Below are 24,685 nucleotides of genomic sequence, written 5' to 3'. Positions count from 1 at the left end.
CTTCTCTGGCTTCTACGTATCTGAGAAAACACAAATGTACACACTCCACAGAAGGAGAGAAGGCAGTCTGCACACAGAGCTGGCATCCCTGAAATGAATCTCTCCATAGGTGCTGGGCTAAACCTTCAGTATGAGGAAATAATCTTGGCGTTTTATAGCAGCATGTGCGTGATTCTTCCCCCTCCCCCATAAAACTCCCAACACGAACAACCACATCAAATTATTGCTTTTCAGAGGCCAATTCAAAAACGCCCTACTTTATCACAGAAAGAATATTCCTTGTGTATGTGAGTGCTTCCATTATGTCTTATTTGAAGGAGGAAAATGAAATAAAAATCCTATCTGAGATATTTATAGATCTCATAAAACCTGATTCACTCTCGTAAGCTGCTGTAAGCTCAGTCATCAGGTAAGGCAGAAATGGCAGGTGTAGTAACCAGCACTGTATTATGTTATATATGCCTAATTCTGGCTCTTAAAACATAACCACACGCTGGAAAAACTTAAGAGAAGTAAGTCCTAAGTCAGACTGGAGAGAAAGAAAGGGGAATGGCTTCGACACATGCATGAGCGGGCCAGCCCGTCATGTAGGCTCCCGGTCAGGCCAGTCCTGCCCCAGGTCTAAGTATAAGAGACTTCACAAGAGCTTCCCCTGTGGGATGGATGAAGGAATGCTATGCCCGATGCCCAGCCCTCACTCTCGCCCTGCCTTCCACCATTCACCTTTCCCTAGCCATTCCGGTGATACCATTTAGAGAAAAGAGCATCGTGTTGCTTTGCACTGTAACTGGGGAGAGGGAGGATGGTTGAAAATGGAGAAGGAACGGGAATTTGTTAAGTGGATGCTACATGCCAGACCGTGGGCCAGAGAGCCAACGTGCCTGCCCTTACATGGGCATTATTAACTCCATTCCACAGACGCCAGAATGAGGCTCAGAGACGCTGTCTCAAGGTTTCAGCTCTGCCTTATTCCAACACCTCAGTGTAATTTGGCTACCACCAAACACTGTGACCTCAAGGAGATGTAGCACAATCCAGTCCTCTTAGAGATGACAAAACCAAGCCCCAGAAAGAAGCCATACCAGAGAACGGTTCAAATCCATACAGGTCCATTGGTTGCCAGGCCATCGTCTTTAGCTTCTGCCCTTGTGTCTCCTATCTAATCAAGAGTCTGCATAAATGTTAAAAATTCAGAGTGTCGAGCAGACTGCCTGAGTTTGGATCCTGGCTCAATCGCTTCCAAGCCACTTAATACCTCCAACCTCGAGGTCTCCCTCCGTAAAATGGAGATACACAGACTCTGTATCTCACAGGGTTGGAAGGACTAAATGAAATGCTGCAGATAAGGTGCTCCAGTGAGATCATCCGCAGGAATGAAGATGTTAGACATATATTACATATTATTATAATGCTTACTTGGCGATAGGAAGAGTCACCAAGTGGAAAGAGGGAGGAGGAAAACGTGTTCCACCACTGGTCTTGCAACTCATTTACTTCGCAGCCACAAGAAGACAACTTGCTCAATCTTCCTCTGCTTCCATTTTCCCACCTCTGAACGGGAAATTCTGTAATATCTGCCCGCTCCTTGGCCACAGGAGGAACATGCTAACGCCAAGAGACCATGAGCAAAACACCCTGATACCTTCTGAACAAAAGCTTAATACAGATGTTTGTTAGACACTCAAAAGCAGTGAGAAAACCCCCATCACAGAGGAAATTATCTCCTGGTCCATACTGAACACTGAGTGAGAGAGGCAAATGCACAGGTGGGGGCTGAACAATCTTAAGAACACAGAAGTGAACCCAACGACTCAATTTGACACGGAGCAGCATCCCCGGGGGCTTACGGGAGAATCAGCTCCGCACGGGGCCTCTTCCCAGAAGACATCTTCTATCACCATACACAGGACTGTGTTCTGTTATTGGGATCTATGGTGGCCATATGAACAAACATCAAAAGCTCAAAAGGTATGGGACGGGGGCAATCTATTTCCACTCCTTTGCGCGCTGACAAATGTGCCGCCTCTCCAAAAATAAGAGCCAGCACCGTGAGCACTCTGTTGCATTCCTGCTACCCGAGCTCCGGAAGATGAGCCCATGGAGCGGGGTCAGGAACAGGCAGGCACTCCCTTGCACAGCAACTGCTCCACAGCTAATTGCCGTTTTCACAGCTGGGTTGAGCTTTCCAAAAGGCATCCTTCAACCCTAAGCTCTGAGCTCCTCTCATGATGTTCTTTCTCCCCAACCCGTACCCCCATCAAAGGCAGTTTATAGATAAAAGGATGTAGCTACAGTACATACATTTTTGCAAACATCACAGTGTGAAATGGAGGCACTTCTAAGGCTTCTTTGTGAAGATCACCACATGCCACGGTCATTACCACAAGAGCTAAGCCTTCCACGGACAAGGAGGCAGCCTCCTTGCCTGGATGGCCTCCGTGGCAATTTTTCCACAGTTTATTTTTGCTCCTCTTACTAGAGACATGGGCCCTTTGAAATCCTTTATAAACAGAATCTACTTCCAAACAGTGAGGTCAGTAAGAAATATGGGGAGCTGCTTCCTAACGTCTATCTGGCATCATCCAACAGATGTTCATGCATGCATCTATCCCTGTGAAACCACAGAGCAGGCTGAGGTAAGTGGAAAATCATGGTCAAGGGCCTGCCGCGAATGAATTATTTGAAGCACGGCATGGCGGCAGTTGAACGCCCAACACCACAAAGGTACCAGAAACGGAGTTTGACCAGGTTAAGTAAACCTGTAGAGGGTCACAGGAATGTGAGCCAAATGGGACCACACTTGACACTTTAAGGTGAGGGAAAGCAAAACAAGAAGGATGAAACAACGCTTGGGCAGTCGCTATTAACCAGTGAGCTGGATGAAGTGCATCCACCGGCACTGTCCTGCTTTATTCTATACCTCTGTTACACTTGGACTCCAAGTTACACAAGAAATCACGTATTTCCATATAAGCAGCAGGCACCGACGACTCTGATACACCTGATATTAACTCTCTGAAGCTTAATGGCTCAAAGCCTTGGCTACCTATTGGAATCACCTGGAAGCTTAAAAACCAGCAACAACAACAACAAAAACAACGATGCCTGGCTTCCGCTCAAAGGGATACTGACTTAATTCATCTGGGGTGTACCCATGATTGAGAACTATTTGCTGCAGACATAGTCAAATGTTAACTCCTGTCATATCATAATCGCTACATATGTATTGAATGCCTACTGTGTGCAAAGCTCTCTATGAACCTGAAGGGTTACATATTAAAAGTTTATTAGCAGTGCACCTGGGTGACTCAGTCAGTTAAGCATCTGACTTTTGGTTTTGGCTCAGGTCATGATCTCCTTTTTCATGAGTTCGAGCTCCACATCAGGCTCTGCCCTGACAGTCAGTGGGGAGCCTGCTTGGGATTCTCTCTCTCTCTCTCTCTCTCTCTCTCTCTCTCTCTCTCTCTCTCCCTCTCTCTTTCTCTCTCTCTCAAAATAAATAAATAAACCTTAAAAAAAGTTTACTATCAAAATTATAACCAAGGCATCAACTCTGCTCTAAAATATACCACCTCACTGGAAAACTAAGTCAGCGGGAAAAAAGAAAAGAAAAAGAAAGGAAAATTGTACTATAAGACAAAACTAAAAAGCATCATGAAAAATTAAAAAGCTCTACACAAGAGCGTACAAATAGTAGCAATTACTATCGGCCAAGGGAAGGGAAAGGAGTGTCCTGGAAGATGTGGCAACCATCTGAAACTTAAAGGATGGTAGAATTTGGACAAACAGAATCAGAAGGGAAGAGGGAGGAAGAAGGAAAAGGCTAAAGGAAATGGCAGAAATAACGACAGAAGCAGGAAAGGCACAGTCATCCAGTTTGGATGGCATTTACTGCACTCAAGAGGGGGAAATGTGACTATTACCCAGGCCGGGAACTGGAACATCTTAGAATATCCTAAGTCCTTAAAGTTTGGCCTCATCCTATGTGCAAGAGAGAAAGAGCCATCGACAGCTTGAAAACATGGTGATGGAGGTAGAAAGTCAGTCCAGGGGAAGTGCAAGGGGCTGCTCTGGGGCAAAGGCAGAGGGAGCAGGAAGTTGAAGAGCACGGTGTAGTATGTCAGGGGCCAAATCAGTGGGATTTTCCACCTGATTGGATTCAAGGGAAGAGAGGAGCCAAAGATGACTAGAGCTTTCAAACCTAGACCACAAAAAGAAGGTCATCTCAAAAAAGAAACTGGGCAGCCAGGAAGAGGGGAAAAGAAGTTGCTGAGTTCAAGCTTTGGAACACATTCAACCGGGATGATCCTGGGACAACCCCTAAGGGCTTTATTGTCAGTCCCATGTTTTCAATCCAAAAGTGGGGCCTGAAATTCAAGAGCATATCTGGAGTTGGAGATGGAGGTCACAGCTTTGAGGAAATAAAGAAGTCCCCTTTAGAGGGGAAACTGTGACTTCTAACATCAGTGAGATGCGTTCCCACAGAGAGGATCCCAAGATTGGGTTGAGAAGGGAAAAAATCATCAGGCACAGGGGCAAAGAGCACCCTTCATTTGCTTCCTTTGCTCAGGATGGCCATGTGGAATCAAGCCTGCTTCATCCACCAGCCCCAAGAGGACATTCTGAAAGGTTACAGAAGTTGACTTTCTTCCCAACTGCTTATCCCAAGATGGAGTATTTTGCTGTTGTTGTTGTTCAAATTTGTAGAACATTACAACCTCACTGCCCATCCAACCTGCTCTAGAAACTTAGAAACACTTCATATTTTTTTTTCCTGAATTGGCACATGATCGCTGTTACAGTTTTGTTCAGTCCCTTTGTTGGCCTGGTGTCAGCGACAAAGCCATTGAACATTCGATGCTTTTGACATAAAACCCCAGTTCTATGGTCCACCCAAACCCCCTACTGCCTACATCCTACACCCTCCTTACTCCCACTCTACGTGTTATCATTTAAGTGACAGTCCTTTTGTAAACAAACCTACACATATAATTGGGGGCTTTTGTTCGTTTTCTTCAGGACAGTGTACATTTTCCAGGTTAGCACACATTATTAAAAGTGGAAAAGGGATTAAATCATACACATAAGCCTTAGCCAAGAAAACCAAGAGCTTGGTTTAGGCCCCAGATAATTCCAAAATTCCATGTACTAGTACTGTTCTAAGTAAAAAGGGCATTTTCTTGTTCCCTTAAAGGGGAGAGAGGACAAGAGAGAGGAAGAAAAAAATGAGAAGTGACTCAAATTATATTCAGACAGTGTAACAAAAAGCAAGCAAACTGATGTGGGCATCCAAAAGGGTCCTGAGCCCTGGAACCACCAGCGCTGTTAACCACAGGTGTATGACCTTGGAGGGTTCAATGCCTCATCTGCTTTAACAACCACTTGGTCCAACACTACAGTCTTTGAACTGAAGAAACCAAGACCCTTTTCAGGATTTGAAATTCCAAGATTCTATGTTCCTAGGTTTGGTACGAGGCCTGGGGCCTGACTTTCAATATGGACCCTCAGGGAATGTCAATAAACCCAAATTCAGAAATAGATATCGCATGTGGCTCTACATTAATTATTTTAATTACCTCTAATCATTTCCGAATGACACAGACATGGATGCTGTTTCCTGGCCATTATGGACATGTGTATTCACACTGTATACTCATCTGCCCTACAAGGGCCACCAGCCCCGACAGGCCATTAGCTAAAAGAGCAACAGGAAGTAGTAAATCTAAGGCACATGCTATGAACAAGGTTGTAGCAAAGTGGGGAAACACAGATAGGCATAGGGCAGTACTCAAAAACTCACAAGACTTACAATTTCTTTTTCTGGCAGTTATGTTCTGATTCTGTACTACCGAATTTTGAACATGTTGACTTTCCCCTACTGGGAGTCCAGCTTAGAGGGCAGATATGTAGTAAAAAGTACCTGCAGTGTAACCTTCACTCACAAGCTTATATCCAAGTCAACTCTGCATCACCCCAAGAGTCTCTTTGCACCTAACCAGCATTAAGAAAGGACTAAGTCTTTACTGTGACATATTTTCCATATTTTAATATAAATAAACAAAGAGAATCTCACAAGGTGTGACCGACTGCATTCACCAGCTCAATCAGGAACGGTATCGCCATGAAGTCAGAAGTCACCCACACCTCAAGCAGGCTGATACTGGACCCCTAACCAAGACTGCTGCGGACTCTTGGCTGTGATACCAACGTTACGACGCATGTGATGGCGAGGACAGCTAGAAGCTGCTCTATTGCAGGGAGAAATGGACACAACACCCTTAGCACGACGCTTAGCAAGTTCTCCGGCACGCCAAAGTACCAAGGGAGGAAAACAAAAAGGAGTCAAGATGGTAGAAATGACCCTCCAAATGAGCGGCAACAGATAAAGGCAAGGAAGGGGAAGGAACACGATCGTGACCGTGTTTAAGTGAAAGCATATCCTGGTAAAGGCAATGCTTCATTTATTTGGGGAACTCTTACACTAAATTGGGAAAGGACAGCTTCTCAGGTGGATGCTCTAGGGCGAGCACACGATGTAACAGGGTAGAGGGGTGTTTCTTAAGTTGCCCACGTTACATGAAATGCTCATGATTAGGTACTGCAAATCGTTCCACGGATTTTAAGCTATTAGTAGTTGTAGAGCTTCCTAATCTCTGTACTTGTTAAGATTCAGCAGTTTGGGTTAAAATGTTTCTACTTGTTTATGCTAAGTAAGCATTCAGATGATTCAGGAAAACAAAGGGATTTCTTTGCAGAGACCAAATCTCCACCCCTCACTCTCCTGGCACCACTCAGGTTAAATCGGGGAGCTGTCCTAAACTTTCAGCAAATCCTAATTCCAACATACATGCTAACTGACGTACTGAGTGAACAGAATCACAGAGTAGTCTGCGTTCACCAGTCACAGGGTCCAGCATAGGAGATAAAGAACTCCTTGCCCACTACTACAAACTGCAGAGATAGGGGGCGTCAGCCATTCGATCAACACGAGCCAGTTGGGGCTGGCCAGAGTAAACTGTATTTTCCTTTGCCCAACGGGCACAGAGTGATTAAAGAAGACTGCAATGCCTTCTTGGACTCAAAAAGTTAAAATACAGGAATTCTCTGAAGGGACAAGAATCTGAAGATTTATAAGAGTGGCTACTAAAAGCCCCATTAGGACCCTCTCTAAACTAGTCCCATTTAAGTGGAGAGGCAAAGAGCCCCCACTGGCATTTATATTTAAAATGGGCTGGAAGAGAGGAAGAACCCACATCTGAACACTGAAGGTCTCTGACATACCCACACATAAATCATTTCAGGGTGAGGCTGTCACAGTGCATCTTCTGCTCTGCCCTTTAAATGGATTGGACCCCAACATCCCATTCTCCTCAGGGTAGGGGGGGGGGGTGGTGGGAGTTGCATGGAGAACAAAGAAGTCACCATTTCCTTTATCCCCCCACGGAAGACAGATGTAATGAGAATATCTGCGGTGTAGCATCCACTCCCTTTAACATACTAAACTACAAACAGGTAGATGGAAGGATCGTGTCCGTGACCCCTAAATCGACACAAAGATGTCTCCATTAAAAAGAACATGGAAAGAATCTATTAAAGAAAGGCTAAGTGTGTGATTGATTGCATACACATGTGCTTTCATTTGTAAAGCTACATTTATTTAGTGACTGCATCCTTATGAAGAACATCTGAATTACAGGACAGTTTTCTTTTCCTTTTTTTTTTTTTCATCTCCCAAGTCATTATTTCAAATTAAAAAAAAAAATAGATTGATGTAACTAAAGAGCACCCACATAACATACAAAAAGGCAAAAAAGCCAGCTAGTTTATCCTTTCAGTGTGGTTAGCTAGGCTCCTTTGTGTCTACAAATTTCCCTGGGTGGTGCTGTTGCCAAGAAATTCTAATTCATGACAAGGTTTTCTGCAAATTGGGGACAGAGGCAAACCTACAGATGCAGGGACCCTACAGTTTGCTTTGTCTTTCCGGCTGAGACAGCACCTGGCCGCTCAGGCCTGTAGAAGGCAGTGCACAGGCCAGGGCACCAAAAAGAGGAAGAAGCAATGTAGCTCAGAGAACAAATCCCATCCCTGGTATCATGAGGCTGTTCTTGGAAGGCAACCATTTTTGTAGGTTGTCCCCTAGAGATGCCTCGTATCAAAAGCCCTTGTAACAAGCGTTACAGGGTGCCTGAAACCAAGATGAAATTGCAGTGTTATGGGGACACTTTAGTTCTCACTAAAGTGCCATTAGTTTAAAACAATGGGGGAATGGGGGGAGGAGGGAGGAATGTTCTATGATTTATTTATTTGTTTCCAGTAGCAGTGGAAAATTTTCTCTGAGCAAAAAGGAGGCCTGAAACTGACCCCATCTGCCAATTATGAATCAGCATTAATGACAAGCATAATTCCATAAGATTTTTCAAGCAAACATACCATGCTCCTCAATGACATGAAGCAAAGCTAAGTGCAAATAACAACTTAGAACTTCGTTGCTTGACCCGCACTCCTGAAAGAGCAGGCGAGGTATGGAAAATATATCCAGATTCTAAAAGTCTTTGTAGCTTCTCGGAGAAAAATAACCAAGTGTATCATATCAAATCCTTTTTATTTTCCAAGGCAACAGCGGGTCCAGAAAAATCATGATTTCTATTGGCAACAAGACTCATGAATGTGTTTCCCTGTATCCATCAGCAAGTGGTACCCTATACGCTACTCCAGCTTCTGTCCTACCTTTGACTTTTTCCTACTTTTGCTCAGACAGCTCTTGGAAAATTTCCTGCAAGTTTCCAAAGAACTTAAGGCTAGTAGCCTTAAGAGTTGTGCGTCAGCTGAATTCCATAAAATAATAGACCACAGAAGCACAGTGTAATTTACAGTTATATGACAGGCAGAAATGATGTTACTTGGGCCAAGTGCTTAAGTATGCAGTCAGAGCCGGGGAATGGAGAGCTGTTAATGTAGGATGTCCATCTGGATTTTAAAATTACACCGGCAATGATTTTCAGAGTTGGAGCTGTATGTTGCTATAGACATCACTGCCTGAAAGCCCAATGTCAAAATGACGACCCCTGTGACAGCAGGACCATCCCAAGCTCACTGACGGTTAAGCAGGACGATGATCCCAGACCCCAGTTTAAAATAACATCCCCAAATAGTCCATCTCTAATTTTCAAAGGCACAGATGTTCTTGGGTTTATCATCCAAGCCACTCTTTCTCTACAAACCAAATCAGATTATTAGAATCTCTGTATTTCGTTCATCTCAAGGCCAGGTACACTGTTCACTTGCAGAGAACATCTAATAATTGCTCCCCATTTGACCTCCAAAATCTGATTACCCCAGAGCATCAGGAAACTTCCTCCTGCCTGGGGTTCTTTGCAACAACCTTCTTAAGCCATTTTGAGCAAAGGAGTCTCAAAATTTCACCATCTGATGGTTGATTTGGCCCCAGCAGTTGCATATAACCATTCCCCTCTCCTTACACACAGAAGCAGCAAAGGGTGGGGGAGGGGAGGGCCAAGGAGAGGGAGGAAGGAAGAGATGGAGGTTGGAGGTTTTGTCATCAGCATGAACTTAAGAGTCATAGTCACCTTTAAAGAGAGCAGTTGTGACTATAGAGAGCAGGGCAGAAAGGTCCTTGGAGTGATATCTTATTTAGTAGTGCTTCCCCACAAGTTATGTTTCGGCATAGACCAGGAGCATGCTTCTCAAACAGCTTGGCAAAGGGTCTGAAGGTAAGAGTAGTTGCCAGTTGGAGAGGGTTAAGGCAAGAAGTAAGGAGGGAGGTGTGGGGGGGGGGGGGGAGGGGGTTGATATTCCTTGGCCTGCGGTAGAAACTAAGCTAGAGGTTCCTTGAAGGAGGTGAGTGGAGACGGGTAGAGAGAGGAGGGGGAAGGAAAGCAGAGAAGGCTTCTGAGGAAACAATAGATCTAACACATCCCCGAATTATCAAACCAGTGCTGCTTCTTTACATATCCAGACTTTCTCCTGGACGCTCTAAACCAGATCTAGAAAAGCAGGTTTCCTCTGGAGCGGCCTTCCCCCGAAGCAGGCTTTACTACTGTGAAAACTTGAACCAAAACAAAGTTGTGTGATTCATCAGGAGGGAACGCCGTAACAAATAAAGCCAACTTTCTTCCCTCCAACACTGCTTAACAGTTAGTCACAAACAAGGGCTGCCTTGGGCAGGCTGACTAAGTCAACAGATTCCCTACCCTAACCTGTCTAGACAGTCGTTAATACGCAACCGGTTTGACACCAGTGGGCTGACAATGTGAAATGGAGGCTATTTCGGAAAATGAAATTCTGGCCACATTTTGGCTTAATTAGCATGTGAAATAAAAGGAGGAAAAGATCTAGCGAGACCCTTCATGAGACAGTCTCATTAAGGATGGGGGGGGGCGGAGGAAGGATGCACTGAAGAAATGCCTTGCACTAAAAACGTATGAACTATGTGCACACTGAGAGACAAAGTCGAGTGTATCTGCCAGCATCCTTGGGCAGCAACATACATGTGGACACAGGGGCCGGTACCTGGAGGAAAACTCACAGCCTCTAACCAGGGGAGAACAGTAACTAGTAACAAAGGTACAGTCAGAGGATGGGCTTTGCCCCTCTTCACCCTACACCAAAAGCCAAACCTCACCCGCGACAGCGGCAACTGTTACTTCCCAGCCTCGAGCTGGCAAATCCCGCTTTGGATCCTGGCAGGAGAAATTCAGCCGTTCATTAGCCTTAACAAGCTGCTGTCATGGAGCGAAGTTACATGAGCAGCCACACACCGAGCCTCTCTCGGTCTTCCCCAAGGGCAGGCTGGTTTCTCCAGGACGGACTGTGCAAGTTCACACTTCCGATGTGCAAACCCAGCCTGTGTTCTTGGACGTTCCATGGGGCACAGTGTAGTATTTTTAAAGGATACCCCAACCCCCCGCCCCCCACCCACCATCTTTCCTGCAGAGTGTCCCTTCAGCAGCTCCTAATCCATGCTGAGAAAACCACTGTTTCCGCAGCAGATCTAGCACTTTCCACTGACCAGCACTTTCTTTATTCCACTTCACAAAGCCCGGTGAACTTGTCACCAGACCCGCTTTGCCCTCAGTGGGACGCCTAGCCAACTTGGCATCGGTGCCCTTCAGCATCATAGGAGTTTCTTAACTAGTCCTCTAAGACAAAGTCAGAGGCACGGAAGCACATACCACCCTTTGTCAGAGGTTGTGCTGTCTAACTAGGGAGGGAGCCCAAACAAAAAAAGAGAAACAGGGACACATACAGAGGCATCGCACTGGGGAAACCTACAATGCATGGTCAGCGTTAGGTAGATACGTCTCCCCGTGCTCCTCCTAGATATCCTGGAATATCTTTTGTCACTGGGCTCTCTCCCTTCTGCCCACCTCCTCAATCTCAAAATCAAGTTTCTCTCTTGTCTTGACACTGGTTAATTACTGGGAAAACACTCCGCTATGCTCCTACCTCCTGACCCCCATCTGACGGTCGTCAGCACCAGTTGAAAGAACTGAACCCGATTTAAGGTACCAAGCAGGTAGAGCTCGAGCATGTAGGGACGCGGTATCCTGGCATTAATGGCTCATCGAGCCCCAAACCACCTTTCCACCCGGTTCCTCCGAACCCCAGAAGTTACGCAGGTCTGTGCTGGGGACAGTGAGCCCGACAACGTGTGCGCAAGGATGTGTGTTGGTGACTGAAACGCAGGCAGCTCAGACCGGCTGCTCAGCTCAGCACGCTAAGGGGTTAGAGGGTGGGTGGAGAGGTAAGCGCAGATGACTGTTTCCGAAAACATTTTAACCAACAAACAGCCAAAAAAGGGTGGGGGGAATAAAACAAACAAACAAAAAATTCAACCCCGAGCCCACACCAACGCAGCCCCTGCGCCTCCGCCGCCACCACACGATTTACACAAGTAATTTAAATCATTCACCTGCTGCCAGGTCTCCTCCAGGGATGGCAAAGCTGAGAAGTAGCCGGTGTCGTGGACAAGTTGTAGCTCCTGGAATATACTATAACTAGCCAACACGTCCATGCTGCTGCTGCCGGGCAAAACGGGAGGAGAAACCCTCCCCCGAACACAGTTGGGTCTGTTTGTTTGTCAGTCTGTCTGGCTCACCCCCCAAGAAGGCAGACATCCAGTGGCCCTTTTGTTTTGTTTTGTTTCAGTCAACTAAAAAGGAAAAAAAAATCAATGCAGGAGAGAGGAAGAGAGGAGGTGAGAGAGGAGAGAGTGAGTGGGGTGGATGGAGAGAGGCATCCAGCGTGTACAAGTGCAGACCGCTGCCAGGAAAAGGGGACTTCTCCACGGGAGTAACAATTCCCTTCCAGGGCTCTAATCACTCCAGCTCGTGGATCAGGAAGGGGGATGCAAACTCACTGACACGAAGCTGCCATCTATTTCTGCAGCGCTGTTCGCTCCTAATGCAATCTTTGCTCTTTATTTTGGGAGGTTGCATTTTTTTTTTCTCGCGATCGCTTCTCTCCCCCCCGTCCCTTCCCTCCCCACCCCCCACCCCATCCTTGCTAGTTTGTAGTCTCTCCCCCCTCCTTTTCTCCTCCTCCTGCTCTTCCCCCTCCCCAAACTCCCCCCCTCCGCCTGGCTCTCCGCGCAGCCGTGGGATCTCGGAGGAGGGCGTCCATTAGGCCGCGTGTGACCATGTAAGGTAAACAGGGGGCTCATGAAGTCACTGAGGACCAATGGGGAGCGCGGAGCGGGGTCCGGGGCGGGGCTCGGCTCTGGCGGCGAGCGCGGATTGGCGGGCTGCGGATCTCCCTGCTGCCTTACAAGGCGGTGCGAGGCGAGCTATTTTTAGAGGGCTATATAAGGGGGCTGAGGCGGCCGCGCGGCGGCCGGGGAGCGCGAGCGCGAGGGACGGGGAGGGCCGCGGCGACACTCGCGCCGGCTCCCGGGACGCCGAGGCGGCCGGGCTTGGGCCGCGCGCCGGCCTCCGACCTTCGCTTCGGTGCCTGGCGGAGCCCCGGGCGCCGGGAGCCTGCGCCCCTCGGAGGGGCGGGGTCGTGTGTCGCCTTCCTGGCGGTGACGCGGCCGGTCAGGAGGTGAAAGTCCAGAATGCGGGGTTAGGATGCCTCCTGGAGGAGGAGCGGGGCGGGAGCCCGGCGGAGCTGCCGTCGGGGGGTGGGGGAGGAGGCAGTGACACTTCCCACTCCGCCCGGCTCCGGGACCCGGGGGCGGAGAGCCGCGAGGGAGAGGCGTGCAAAGGGGGGGAGGGGGGGCTCACTAAAAAATAAACCGAGAAAGAAAGAAAAAGGTCCCCAAAGCCCTTTCACAAATTGCCCACAGGCTGCCAGGGCGCAGGAAGAAGCGCCCGAGGAGGAAGTGGCACACAATGGAACCGAACAAAGGGGAGCGGCGCGGAGACAACGACCGGCGCCCGCCCCCCGCACGCAGTCCCCGCCCCGGTGCGCGCCGCCAGCCGTCCTCCCCTCGCGGGCTCCGCGTCGGGAGGCAGACGCCCAGTTAGCGTTGATCGAAAGGGGACATTTCGCGGGAGTGGGAGTCAGAATGGAAGGCGCCCGGACCGACGCGGGGCGCAGGCAGCTTCCGTGTCTCCCCATGTGGCTTAAGGAGAGAGGTGTCTAGCGAGCTGCGGTGGTGAAGAGTCGGAACCGGATCCGGCTCTGGAACTGGCACGTAGGAATATCCAGAGATACTCCTCTCTTAGATGCAAACCCTGCACACGCACGTTTCTAGGGTCGACCAGTTGTTTGCTTGACCTTCCGTGGTCAGTGTGATTCACGTTTCCCTGAAATGTACCATGAGCCAAGCCTACACCTTTGGAACGACTGCAGAATTCGGTACTTCTTCAGATGAGAAACTTAATTTTACTCCTAAGAAAAGAAACCCATCCACCTTAGTCGCCCTTCTCAGCCTTCTCTCCTTCTTACTCTGTGGGACTCCATATCATAATATTTGTAAGATTCTGCTTTACAGAACGAGCATAATTTGAAATATAGTTCTTGCCAGGGGAAATGAAACAAATTACTGGGCTTGAGGAAAGTCTAATTTCTTTGCTTTGTGATGTCTGGAGTTCTGTTGGTTAGACCTACAGCATCCATTGTAGGAGAATAATTGGCAGAGTTACTGGAGTGTGTATAAGACGTGCAAAGATCTTAGTGCATTTAGTATTAGGTATGTACACATTAGTAGCGCTAGGGGAATGATGGTACAGAAAGGTTAAACGGCTACATGAATAAAATGATGTCATGATAGCACACATATGTGTTAGCACAGGGCATACTTCTCATGAAGGCCTCTCTTTGAAAGGCCAGATGGGCCTTTCCCAGAAGTAGAAAACCACTTAGAGCCATCACATCCCAGTTAATGCGTTAACTTGATCCTTATGGTCACTGGTGCTGCTGCTTACTGGCCCTGTGACTGAGCTTCCTAGCTCAGACCCTCTGATTACCCATCTCAGAAATAGAAATAATGGTATCTGCCTCGCCTGGATGTTGGGAAGAATCAAAGTAAGGTTTGCAACTCACCTAGCATAGTATCTGGTGCTATTAGGTAGATGCTAAATGTTAACCGTCATTATCTCCTGGCTTTGGCTAAGTAGACCAAATAAGATATCTGAACTAATGAGACCCATGGAGGGGTGGTGGGAAGGGACATACCAAAGTCTTAGAGACTAAGAGGAGCGGTGTAAGCCCCTTGCCAATTTGTAATAAGTATTACGAATGTAATGTTCCTATTGTGTGGGGGGATGGGGAAGAGACCATTGAAAAGCCCTGAGGCAGAAAACAAGTTCTCCAGTAAATAGGGGAAGAAAAAGAACTTAGACCCAGGGAAACTCAAGAAGCCAAAGGCAAGGCAAGGCCAAAGCATGTAATTTGATGTCTGAACTCAAGTGAACTTCATTTCTGTTTTGTGCATTACCCTCTTGCCATTTTTGAACAAAATATGACATTCTTGTTAACCTGTGAGTTCAAAGATTATACAGATAATAGTTAACTAGTTAAACGCTTTCAGTATGCCAGGCTGTATGGGCACACAAACGATTTTTATATGCAATTCTTCATTTCATCCTCACGACAACCTGACGGAAGTATTTTTGTATCTCCAACTTTATAGACGAAAATACACAGGCTTAGAAATAGTTGGTCAAATTAGGGGCGCCTGGGTGGCGCAGTCGGTTAAGCGTCCGACTTCAGCCAGGTCACGATCTCGCGGTCCGTGGGTTCGAGCCCCGCGTCAGGCTCTGGGCTGATGGCTCAGAGCCTGGAGCCTGTTTCCGATTCTGTGTCTCCCTCTCTCTCTGCCCCTCCCCCGTTCATGCTCTGTCTCTCTCTGTCCCAAAAATAAATAAACATTGAAAAAAAAATTAAAAAAAAAGAAATAGTTGGTCAAGTTCACACAACTGAGAAGGAACTGAGCAGAGGTTCAAATCCAGGAGCATCTGACTTTCAAGACTGCTTTGCCTGGGAGTCTGTGTGCTGTGAAAGACTTAAGTTTCTTGTTTTAAGTCAAGATTTGTTACAAAAATGCTTCAGTGTGGAGAAGGGGGGCTTCCTTTGAGGTTTTTCTCCTTGTAAATATCAACCGTCCAACTTACAGAACTCAACCAAAATCTCACAGTGTCAATCTGAAAGACCTCATTATGACTCTCTTCAAAGCTTTATGGAATATTTTAGAATTCATTCTAAGAGATTTATGCCACAAGGCACTCCTAAAGTCACATTTCAAAAAGCTACTTTTTATCGCCTAGAGACCCTAGTTTCACATTGCAAAACGCATACAAAGAATCTGAATGTACAGAATAATCAACAAATTAAGATCACAAGGGAACTTTGGCGGTCAAACAAACCAAAAATAAACATCACCACTCTAAGCACCATATATCGAATGCCCTCTCTGGATCAGGCATTTTACACATGTTCTCATCCGATCTTCACCACGATCTTGTGAGGGAGCTGTCCCTGCTCCATTTTCACAGATGAAGGTATGCAAGTTCAGAGAGGGTACGTAATTTGCCCATCACCATATGTCTGTTAGGTGGTACAAGCCAATTCAAATATAGGTCTGATTCCGAGATGACTCCAGAGTCTGTGACCTCTACACATGTTGCCTTAGGAGACACTGATACTACTCTGAATAATATCACCCTTTGGAAGTTATCCCGTAGGAAACACCTGAGAGTAAATAATGTTTGCCTCCCCCGCCCCACAAAACTAAGAATTGAGGACGTTTTGTGAACAGCATAGTAAAAATTTGATATGTAAATAGACGCAACCAAGACATCAGACTGTTTCTACTAGAAAAGTCTCGTTCGTTAGTATAGGAAGTCCTTATTAGCCATGTGTGATTAGCGCTGGTAAAGCCTCCTAAAAATAAATCTACTTAAAGCAGGGGCCAAATCTCAGAGCAGTTGGTGAAAAGTAGACTTCACCTGAAAATAAAACTCGACGTTATTAGAATACGTTTACTCTATCTTTAAAATTTTTTTTCAACGTTTTTTATTTATTTTTGGGACAGAGAGAGACAGAGCATGAACGGGGGAGGGGCAGAAAGAGAGGGAGACACAGAATAGGAAACAGGCTCCAGGCTCCGAGCCATCAGCCCGGAGCCTGACGCGGGGCTCGAACTCACGGACCGCGAGATCGTGACCTGGCTGATGTCAGACGCTTAACCGATTGCGCCACCCAGGCGCCCCGACTCTTATCTTTTATTGAACAAAATTTATGTTGTAAGTACCACTATGCTAATTTTAGAATGAATAAACAATAAATCAAGATTACCGTTGGCTTCATTTGTTTTGACCAAACGTGAAGAGCTTTACAACATGCTTTAGTTCATTTTTGACTTTTATGCCATAATCAAAAGGAGGGTCATTTTATTAAAATGTTCGAGGTCTTCATCAGTTTTCCCCGCGATCTCAATTAATTTTGTGATATTCGAAGTATCGTCTTCTCTTCTTTCAAAGCATCAACATAGTCATCATCCCTGTTGATTTTACCTTCAGTTGTCTGTTTAACTTTACAGACCCTCACTTGCTACTTGCTTTCCCAATTTCACTTTCACTGACATCACGAAACCTTATACCTTTCGCAAGATTTGCAATTTCACTTCGCAATAGAACTAAATTTATTTGCATTGGATTACAAATGTTTACCACCATGGGGAGCAGAGGAGGGGAGCCTTGTGTTCAAAAGATGTTCGAATGGGGAACTCATTTATAGGTGGCCATGTCATTAATAAATATTTCCACATACCTAGGATTTTTGCTTCCCTTCACAGTCTCACTACAATGAAAGAATGTGTGAACTTAGGGAGCATGTTTTGATGATATCACAGAAAATAAGCATGTCAGAGGAGGTGGAGGTTAGTGAACAAGACTGAGAGACACGGTTTGAATCTGGAAGAAAAAGTATGATCATATGTGTCATAGAGTGAATGACATAGGTATATACATATAACCAAAGAGTTGTTTCATCCTTGAAAAAAATGGCACCTTAATCAGGCTCTCATGTCCTGGAAAAAATACTCCTCAAGGATAGACATCACCTTCTGTTTTCATTCTGTACTTGCTATCTGCTCATAATTTGGTTTCCCCCTTGTTCTGCCTGCAGGGAAAGAATGTACTGGCTACAACCACAGGAGCCCGGTGCTCATCGTGACAGTTTTGGTTGTTTTGTCAATACGAAGACATTTTAGTTATAATTGTGTTTTCTGGGAGTATAGTTAGCATGGGCTTGGCTCCCTGGATGTGTTCAGTTTTGACACTCTGACATGTTGAGGTTTCTGGACAGGATGAGCTAAAAAAAGGAAGGAAGGAAGGAAGGAAGGAAGGAAGGAAGGAAGGAAGGAAGGAAGGGGGAGAGAGAGAGGGAGGGAAAGGAGAGAGGGAGGAAGGGAGGGAGGAAGGAAGGAAAGAAATCTTGGTCTTAACGAATTAACCAAAAACTCTTGGCAGATAGTTTGCTGATCTCCAGAAAACATGCCAATATTGCTATTGCTTGTCAGAATTCTTCGGGTATGTTATAGTTTAATAAAAAACAAAATGGTTTTTTTTTTTTCACGAAATGTTAAAGCCAACCCTGAATGTTGAATTCTTCATTGTATTGGGTCATACAAACAGGATAAAGGCGCATTGCTGGTGATGGGCATGTTGCTCTGACTCAAGTAGTCTTTTGCTTAACAAAAATTGACCTACCGGAGTGATAAAGGTAAGGCATTCAAAAATTTCTTTAAAAGTTTACTGTCAGGAATGTCCTACCCAGACCTTAGAATTGAACATTTAATGTTATTATGACCTGTAGTGCATTATTCCTGTGATGATTAATATCTGCAGTCACTTTTTTTTAATGTTTATTTTTTTTTCAACGTTTATTTATTTTTGGGACAGAGAGAGACAGAGCATGAACGGGGGAGGGGCAGAGAGAGAGGGAGACACAGAATCGGAAACAGGCTCCAGGCTCCGAGCCATCAGCCCAGAGCCCGACGTGGGGCTCGAACTCCCGGACCGCGAGATCGTGACCTGGCTGAAGTCGGACGCTTAACCGACTGTGCCACCCAGGCGCCCCTAATGTTTATTTTTGAGAGAGACAGAGAGACAGAGTGCAAGTGGGGGAGGGGCAGAGGGAGCCAGAGACACAGAATCTGAAGCGGGCTCCAGGCTCTGGCTCGAACTCAGGGACCGCGAGATCATGACCCGAGCCAAAGTCAAATGCTTAACTGACTGAGCCACCCAGGCACCCTTGTAGTCACTTTTCCAGCTTAAGCTACCAGCACTTACAAGCGTCAGTATCCTCTAATGCAGAACAAAACCATCACATAAATTCAATTAGTTATTCAACAAATATGATGCGTGGCGCCTGAGTGGCTCAGTGGGTCAAGTGACCGACTTCGGCTCAGGTCACGATCTCACGGTGTGTGAGTTCAAGCTCCGCGTTGGGCTCTGTGCTGACAGCTCAGAGCCTGGAGCCTGTTTCAGATTGTGTTTCCCTCTCTGCCCCTCCCCTACTCATGCTCTGTCTGTCTGTCTGTCTCTCTCTCTCTCTCTCAAAAATAAATAAACATTAAAAAATTTAAAAAAATATATGATGCAAAACATTCAGTCATTTGTCGTACAGTAGGCAAAGCGTTTCATCATTTAACATATATTAAGCAGAGTGCATAGGTTGAAAATAGAATTGCAAACAGACACATTACCAATGTTGGTAGTATTATATCTTAGAAGTTTGAAAAGGCATTGAAGTGTCTGGTCCAACCTTCACAGACCCACTGCTTCCTTCTGCAACATTCCTTCCAGGAGAGGCCCAGTTGCTTCAGTGATGGGGAAACCCCAGCAGGCAGTGGGATAAACCACTGTGATGGAACCTAGCAGGCTCATTTTCCCTTCCCCACCTAAGAATAGCATCAGAAGCTATTCTGGGGGTTCTGGACAAAGATTTTGGGAAAGAGGCCAGCAGAAAACGAGGAAAGATTTTTCAATAATAAAAGAATTCCTTTGGCTATGTAATGATAGGAATGCCAAGACAGTTTGAAGCCTGTGTGAAATCAAGTTGCTGATGTTTTAGGGATTATTACCCCTTACAGCCTGTGAGGCACAGTTTGGAAAATTGTGTTATGTTTCATCCTGAGTATTTGTTTGCAGTGACATGTTGAATGTAGCCCAGCATTGCTATTAATATATTAAACATCACTGTCAATGTTTTATGCGAATATTATCATTTTTCTTTTAAACATGCCATTTGCAAAGCGTTTGGTACATGCTTCATGGGATTTAACAGCAGAATGCATCTCAGATTTTGTAATGGAAATCAATGGGAGAACAGATTGATTTGATAGAAAGTCTCTGTGCTGCAAACTTTGCTGACAGTGACCATTCCTTTAAGTGAGGGATACCTATTCCACAAGTGCCCAATGATGAGTTTTTCTGTGTATGATAGATCTGGGTAGTTTGGAAGATTAATAATGTCAGCAGCAGTTTTTTGCTGACTGGTTGCTCATTTGAATTTCACTGAATTCTCTTTCCCGGAAGCATGCTCTTTTGCATGGTTAGAAGACTCAGCTGAGTCAGTTTCGAATCTTGGTTACCGCTCTCCTCCGGAGTAAGCAAGGCAATGCCCTAGCCTTCCATTTATGCCTTCTAAATGGGTGTGCGGGGAGGATGCCTCAGGGTCCACCACAGCCTCACAACCCTCTCTCCACTCTCCCCACTGTTTTGCAATGCTCGTAGACCATTCTATGCCAATGTGGTCAGGCTTTACAGAGAGCCGTTTCATTTGGGCCTCTCCCAGACTGGGTCCCACATACAACACACTCTTCTGTTTTGCTTCAGTGCTGGTCATTATTTGGGAAGGTAGGGAAATGCCACTGACGAAGGCCAAAAGGGGGCGGAATGAAAGGGGCTCACTCCCTCCCCGCGACATGTCCAAACGTGAAGTTCTAACCCAGTTCTCTTGGCCTCCCCCATTAATCTACCCTTTGCTTTTCTGCAATATCGATCCTTGAGTTTCGAGGGATGTCGATGTTAAATCGATCCCGAGTATTTTTGTCCTTTCCACGTGTTCGATGTGCATCGTTGCCCTTTTGAGATGATAAATCTCTGGGGAACGTTTGTCTGATCACCCTATAGAGAATCCAAGATCTGTTATAGTATACATAAAGTTTTTTAAACCCAAATTAGGAGAGATCAGACAAAATATTTTTAGTAAAATTTAAAAAGAGTATTCTCCAGTACTGTTTGGACACTGTATTATTTGTGCAGGTTTCTGTGAGACTGGCCTAAATAGGAGGAAATGGCACTACCTCAAATGATGTCAAATGTGGTTAAAAGAAAATGAAGATCTAAGGCACTTAGCAAAAATGTCTGTAATTAAAATTACCAACATCTACGTAAAGTACATGAGATGCGTTGTCAAGGAACCCACTTCCCAGACTGATTTGGAGATCATAAAAATATTTTAAAATAAGGTACTTCCCAGTCTATCAGGAAACAGAGGCTGTTACATTTGTTACATTGTAAGAGAGACTGTAATCCTGAATATTGTAATATTTCACAGAGTGGTGTAATAACAGACTTTTCTGGGAACTAGTAACAACTTTAGCAAAAGGAAAGCTGGAGAACAAGAATTTGTTAAATTTAAGTTTCTTTCACACCGACCTGGACGAAAGGATGTCCTGATGCTAAAAGGGCTTTAAAGATCACTTAGACAGAATAGAGATCTATGTTAGCAACTTGAAAGTAAGTGTTCAGTAACCTTGAATTTCCTCTTTCTGTCTTACCTTTACCATAGCAACTTTCTCACCTGTAATTTGGTCTTCTGAGTGGACTCACTTATATTGCCTTTTGTAAACATGTAGTGTCTCTTTTTATTTATTTGCATCCTTTATTATTTCATCTAGGTTCAGAGAGGAAGTATGAATAAAGACAATAAAATATGAGAACGACAATACAGAAAACTATTAGCATTAACTGAAAGACAGAAGTCAAGTGCTCAAGGGTGAGGGAAGAAGAAATGTAATAAGGATCCATTATCATTCCAGCTGTGTCTCCTAGTCAACACTGATCCAGCTATGTTGTTACTTAGATATTATTTCCTTGTAAACTTGCCTTGTGTGAACCAATTCCCCCAGAGCACGAGTTATTTGGTTTATGAACTGGCAACACTGAGCTTCATATTTTTCAGTTCTGGTGGCTCCACTAAGATGCACAGGTAGTCTTATTTAAAGCCACTTAATTTCGTTTACTTAACATTTATTGAGCACCTATTCTGTCAAACAGGAGGCTGGGGGCTGGGACTATAAGGATAATGAGATGATTCTTACACTTCTACATCTGATATGTTAAATGAGGAGAGATACAAATAAAAATAATATGGATAATATGGCATACTAGATTATTGAGACATACTTCCTCCTTGTAAAAAATGGCCAAAATTCTGGGACCTAAGCACTGATGAGCGGACAAGATAATAAGGAATCATTGGGCTAAAATCTAAGTGACAGTGAGATTCAACATCACTTCTGGCACAGAGCACTCTTAGACTCAATATTCCAAGCACTGGCTGTATATTAGAAAGAGTTTAAAAAATACCATCGAGTGATATGGCTTCCAGCAAGTGTAGACTAGCTGTATTGGATGAGTGCCCCCCATCCCCAGAACAACTAGGAAATCTAGAAAAAATATTAAAATTACATGATGAAGGTATTGGAGAAGTAGCAATGCAACAAAAACTCACCAAGCCTGGATAAGACATAGTGCTTCATTCTTATCAGAAACATTGGAAGCAAAAGACAATGGAATGACATATTCAAAGTGCCATAAGAAAATAAGTGCCAATTTAGATTTCTATACCCAGTGAAAATATCCTCCAAAAATTGTTGGGGGCAGATCTACTCTAAAGTAATACTAAGCACGGATGTTCACCAGAAAGATAATGGTACCAGAAGAAGGTATGGTGATGGGTGGGAGAAAGGAATATAAATCTTGATTGTATAAGACAATAATAAGAAGATCTATGAGGTCTTAAATGATGTGAAATATAAAATAACACAAAAATAGGGAAATAGAGCTAAAATAGTCTAATACCCTTGCCTTGTCCCAAAACATGGAAAAGTAGTAATATGTATTAGCCTTTAACAAATCAGAAAAATGTTGTCATTTCTAAGGCAACCTAAAGAAAATAATTTAAGAATCTTAAATAACAAGCTAGTAAAAGGGGAGAAATAAAATTATTAATCTAGGAAAGGATAGCAAAAGAAATAAGATGTAAAAATAGAGAATAAATAGTAAGATGGCATATTTAAACCCAAAATTTTCCGTTATTTCAGTTTTGCAAACGGACTAAAATATCCAATTAAAAGACAGTGTATAACTAAATAAAAAACAAAACTCAAGTATCATGAAATTCCCATTTTTATAGATTGGAAATGGTCTAATACTGGCAGCTTGAAGTACTTTTATCAGAAATGAATGCTATTTAGAAAAGATACTTATTAAACATAGAGAGAATGAAAGGAAGAAAAAAGATAAATTATGCAAATATAACTAAAACAAAGTTGGCTTAGCTCTAAGAATGCTCAACAAATGAGATTTGGGTTAGTAAACGCAGTACAGATAGTGAGGTATTTTATAATACAATAGAGTACACGAAAAGATACAGCACTTCTAGATCTATTGATATAGACTCAAAATGGTGAAGTAAGCTGGAAGAAGTAGGAGAGAACTAGAAAAATCTACCATCATACTGGTAGAGTTTAACTTTTTTTTTTGTAACTGACAGAACAAACAGACAAAAATCAGTAATGATATAAAAGATTTGAGCACAAAGATGTCTACCTAATTATCAAATATAGAACCTGACACAATGCTCATAGAAAACGCATTTTCAACTTCATGCAGAAAATTGACCCAAACGGATCATATATTGTGCCATACGCAAGTCTCAGCAAATTCTAAAGAGTGAAAACTAGACAAAACAGATGATTTCACTGTCGTGGGAATTAAGCCAGAAATCACTAACAAAAAGATAAGTGTAAAGTTCCCATGCATTCAGAAATGAAGAAATATACTACTACATAGCCTGTAAGTTAAAGAGAATATCACAGGAAAAAATTGAATATATTTTGAACTACTTAAACATGGTATGTAGACAGATATGTAAGCAAGCATAGTAAAATGCTAATGGTGGAATACAGACAGTGAGTATACGGTTATTCACTGGAAAATTTTGTTACTTTCAGCTCAGATTTCCTTTGTGTCAAAAATCTTTTTAGGCTCCTGATTTTGCCGTGTAACACGCTTCCTTCCCTCTCAATTACATGTCACCTACAAATTGGATAGGCCTAATAATAACCGCTTATGTGTGTAAACCTTCCTATATACCGGGCCCCATTCTGAGTGTCTGCATGCATTATTTCATACTCATGACCACCCTCTGAGTGAGGGACTAATCATATACCCATTATACATACTTAAAAACTGAGGCATAGAGAGGTGAAGCTGTGGGCTGCACAGCTTCTAGGTGACGGGCCAAGTAATCAAATACAAAGCCTGCATGCTTAACTTTCAGCTTAACTTTCATGCTTTGTCCTTTCAGATTTCTAAGGGCAATTTATATAGATGAGACTAAAATGCCGAACCCTTCTAAAGACTACCTTCCAAGTTGAGTCTTTATTGGGGGGAGGGGACCATGAAGTCAATGGACTACTTGTCGCACATTCTACACATTCTATATCTTGTCAGCTTGTCCACGAGGATACCATGAAAGTTCTCACTGGCTGCTTTGCTTAGATGAACCATGTCCACGAGCCCTTTGCCTCTGGCCAGGTCATCCCCCAAACAGGGATATTGTTTGGTCTGGCTTGGCCTGACTCCATCTTGTGGCATGGATGCTGGATCCTGGGGACGGTGGCTTCCCTTTTGGGGACCGTGGAAGTCATCAGTTTAATAATTAAGTCTGGGATTTGACTAAGAAATGATGTCAAGAATCAAAATACAACCTGACCCAGGAGGGGATTTTGGTGGGCCCCCAAATAGATTGTTATAAGGAGAACAAGATGTTACTATAAGAAAAATAGGATTCTTAGCCACAGGCCCACCTCCTGGGCATCCCTCCCATTGCTTTATAAATTTAAGTAATTTCGGGGCGCCTGGGTGGCGCAGTCGGTTAGGCGTCCGACTTCAGCCAGGTCACGATCTCGCGGTCCGTGAGTTCG

General features: G+C 44.5%; 1 protein-coding gene across 1 annotated transcript in view; it reads right to left on the bottom strand.

The window, feature by feature from the left end:
* KLF7 (KLF transcription factor 7) overlaps positions 1 to 12,486 on the bottom strand; it is a 91,450-nt gene extending 78,964 nt beyond the window's left edge. Inside the window, exon 1 of the mRNA XM_047870729.1 lies at positions 11,933 to 12,486. Within this exon, the coding sequence (XP_047726685.1) occupies positions 11,933 to 12,034 (102 nt within the window). The 5' untranslated portion in view covers positions 12,035 to 12,486. The remainder of the gene's footprint in view (positions 1 to 11,932) is intronic.
* Between the last annotated feature and the right edge of the window lie 12,199 nt (positions 12,487 to 24,685).

Source organism: Prionailurus viverrinus, chromosome C1 (genome assembly GCF_022837055.1).
Source record: "Prionailurus viverrinus isolate Anna chromosome C1, UM_Priviv_1.0, whole genome shotgun sequence".
Lineage (NCBI taxonomy): Eukaryota > Metazoa > Chordata > Mammalia > Carnivora > Felidae > Prionailurus > Prionailurus viverrinus.
Note: the sequence above shows the minus strand (reverse complement) of the source record. Positions and strands in the feature narration are given on the sequence as shown.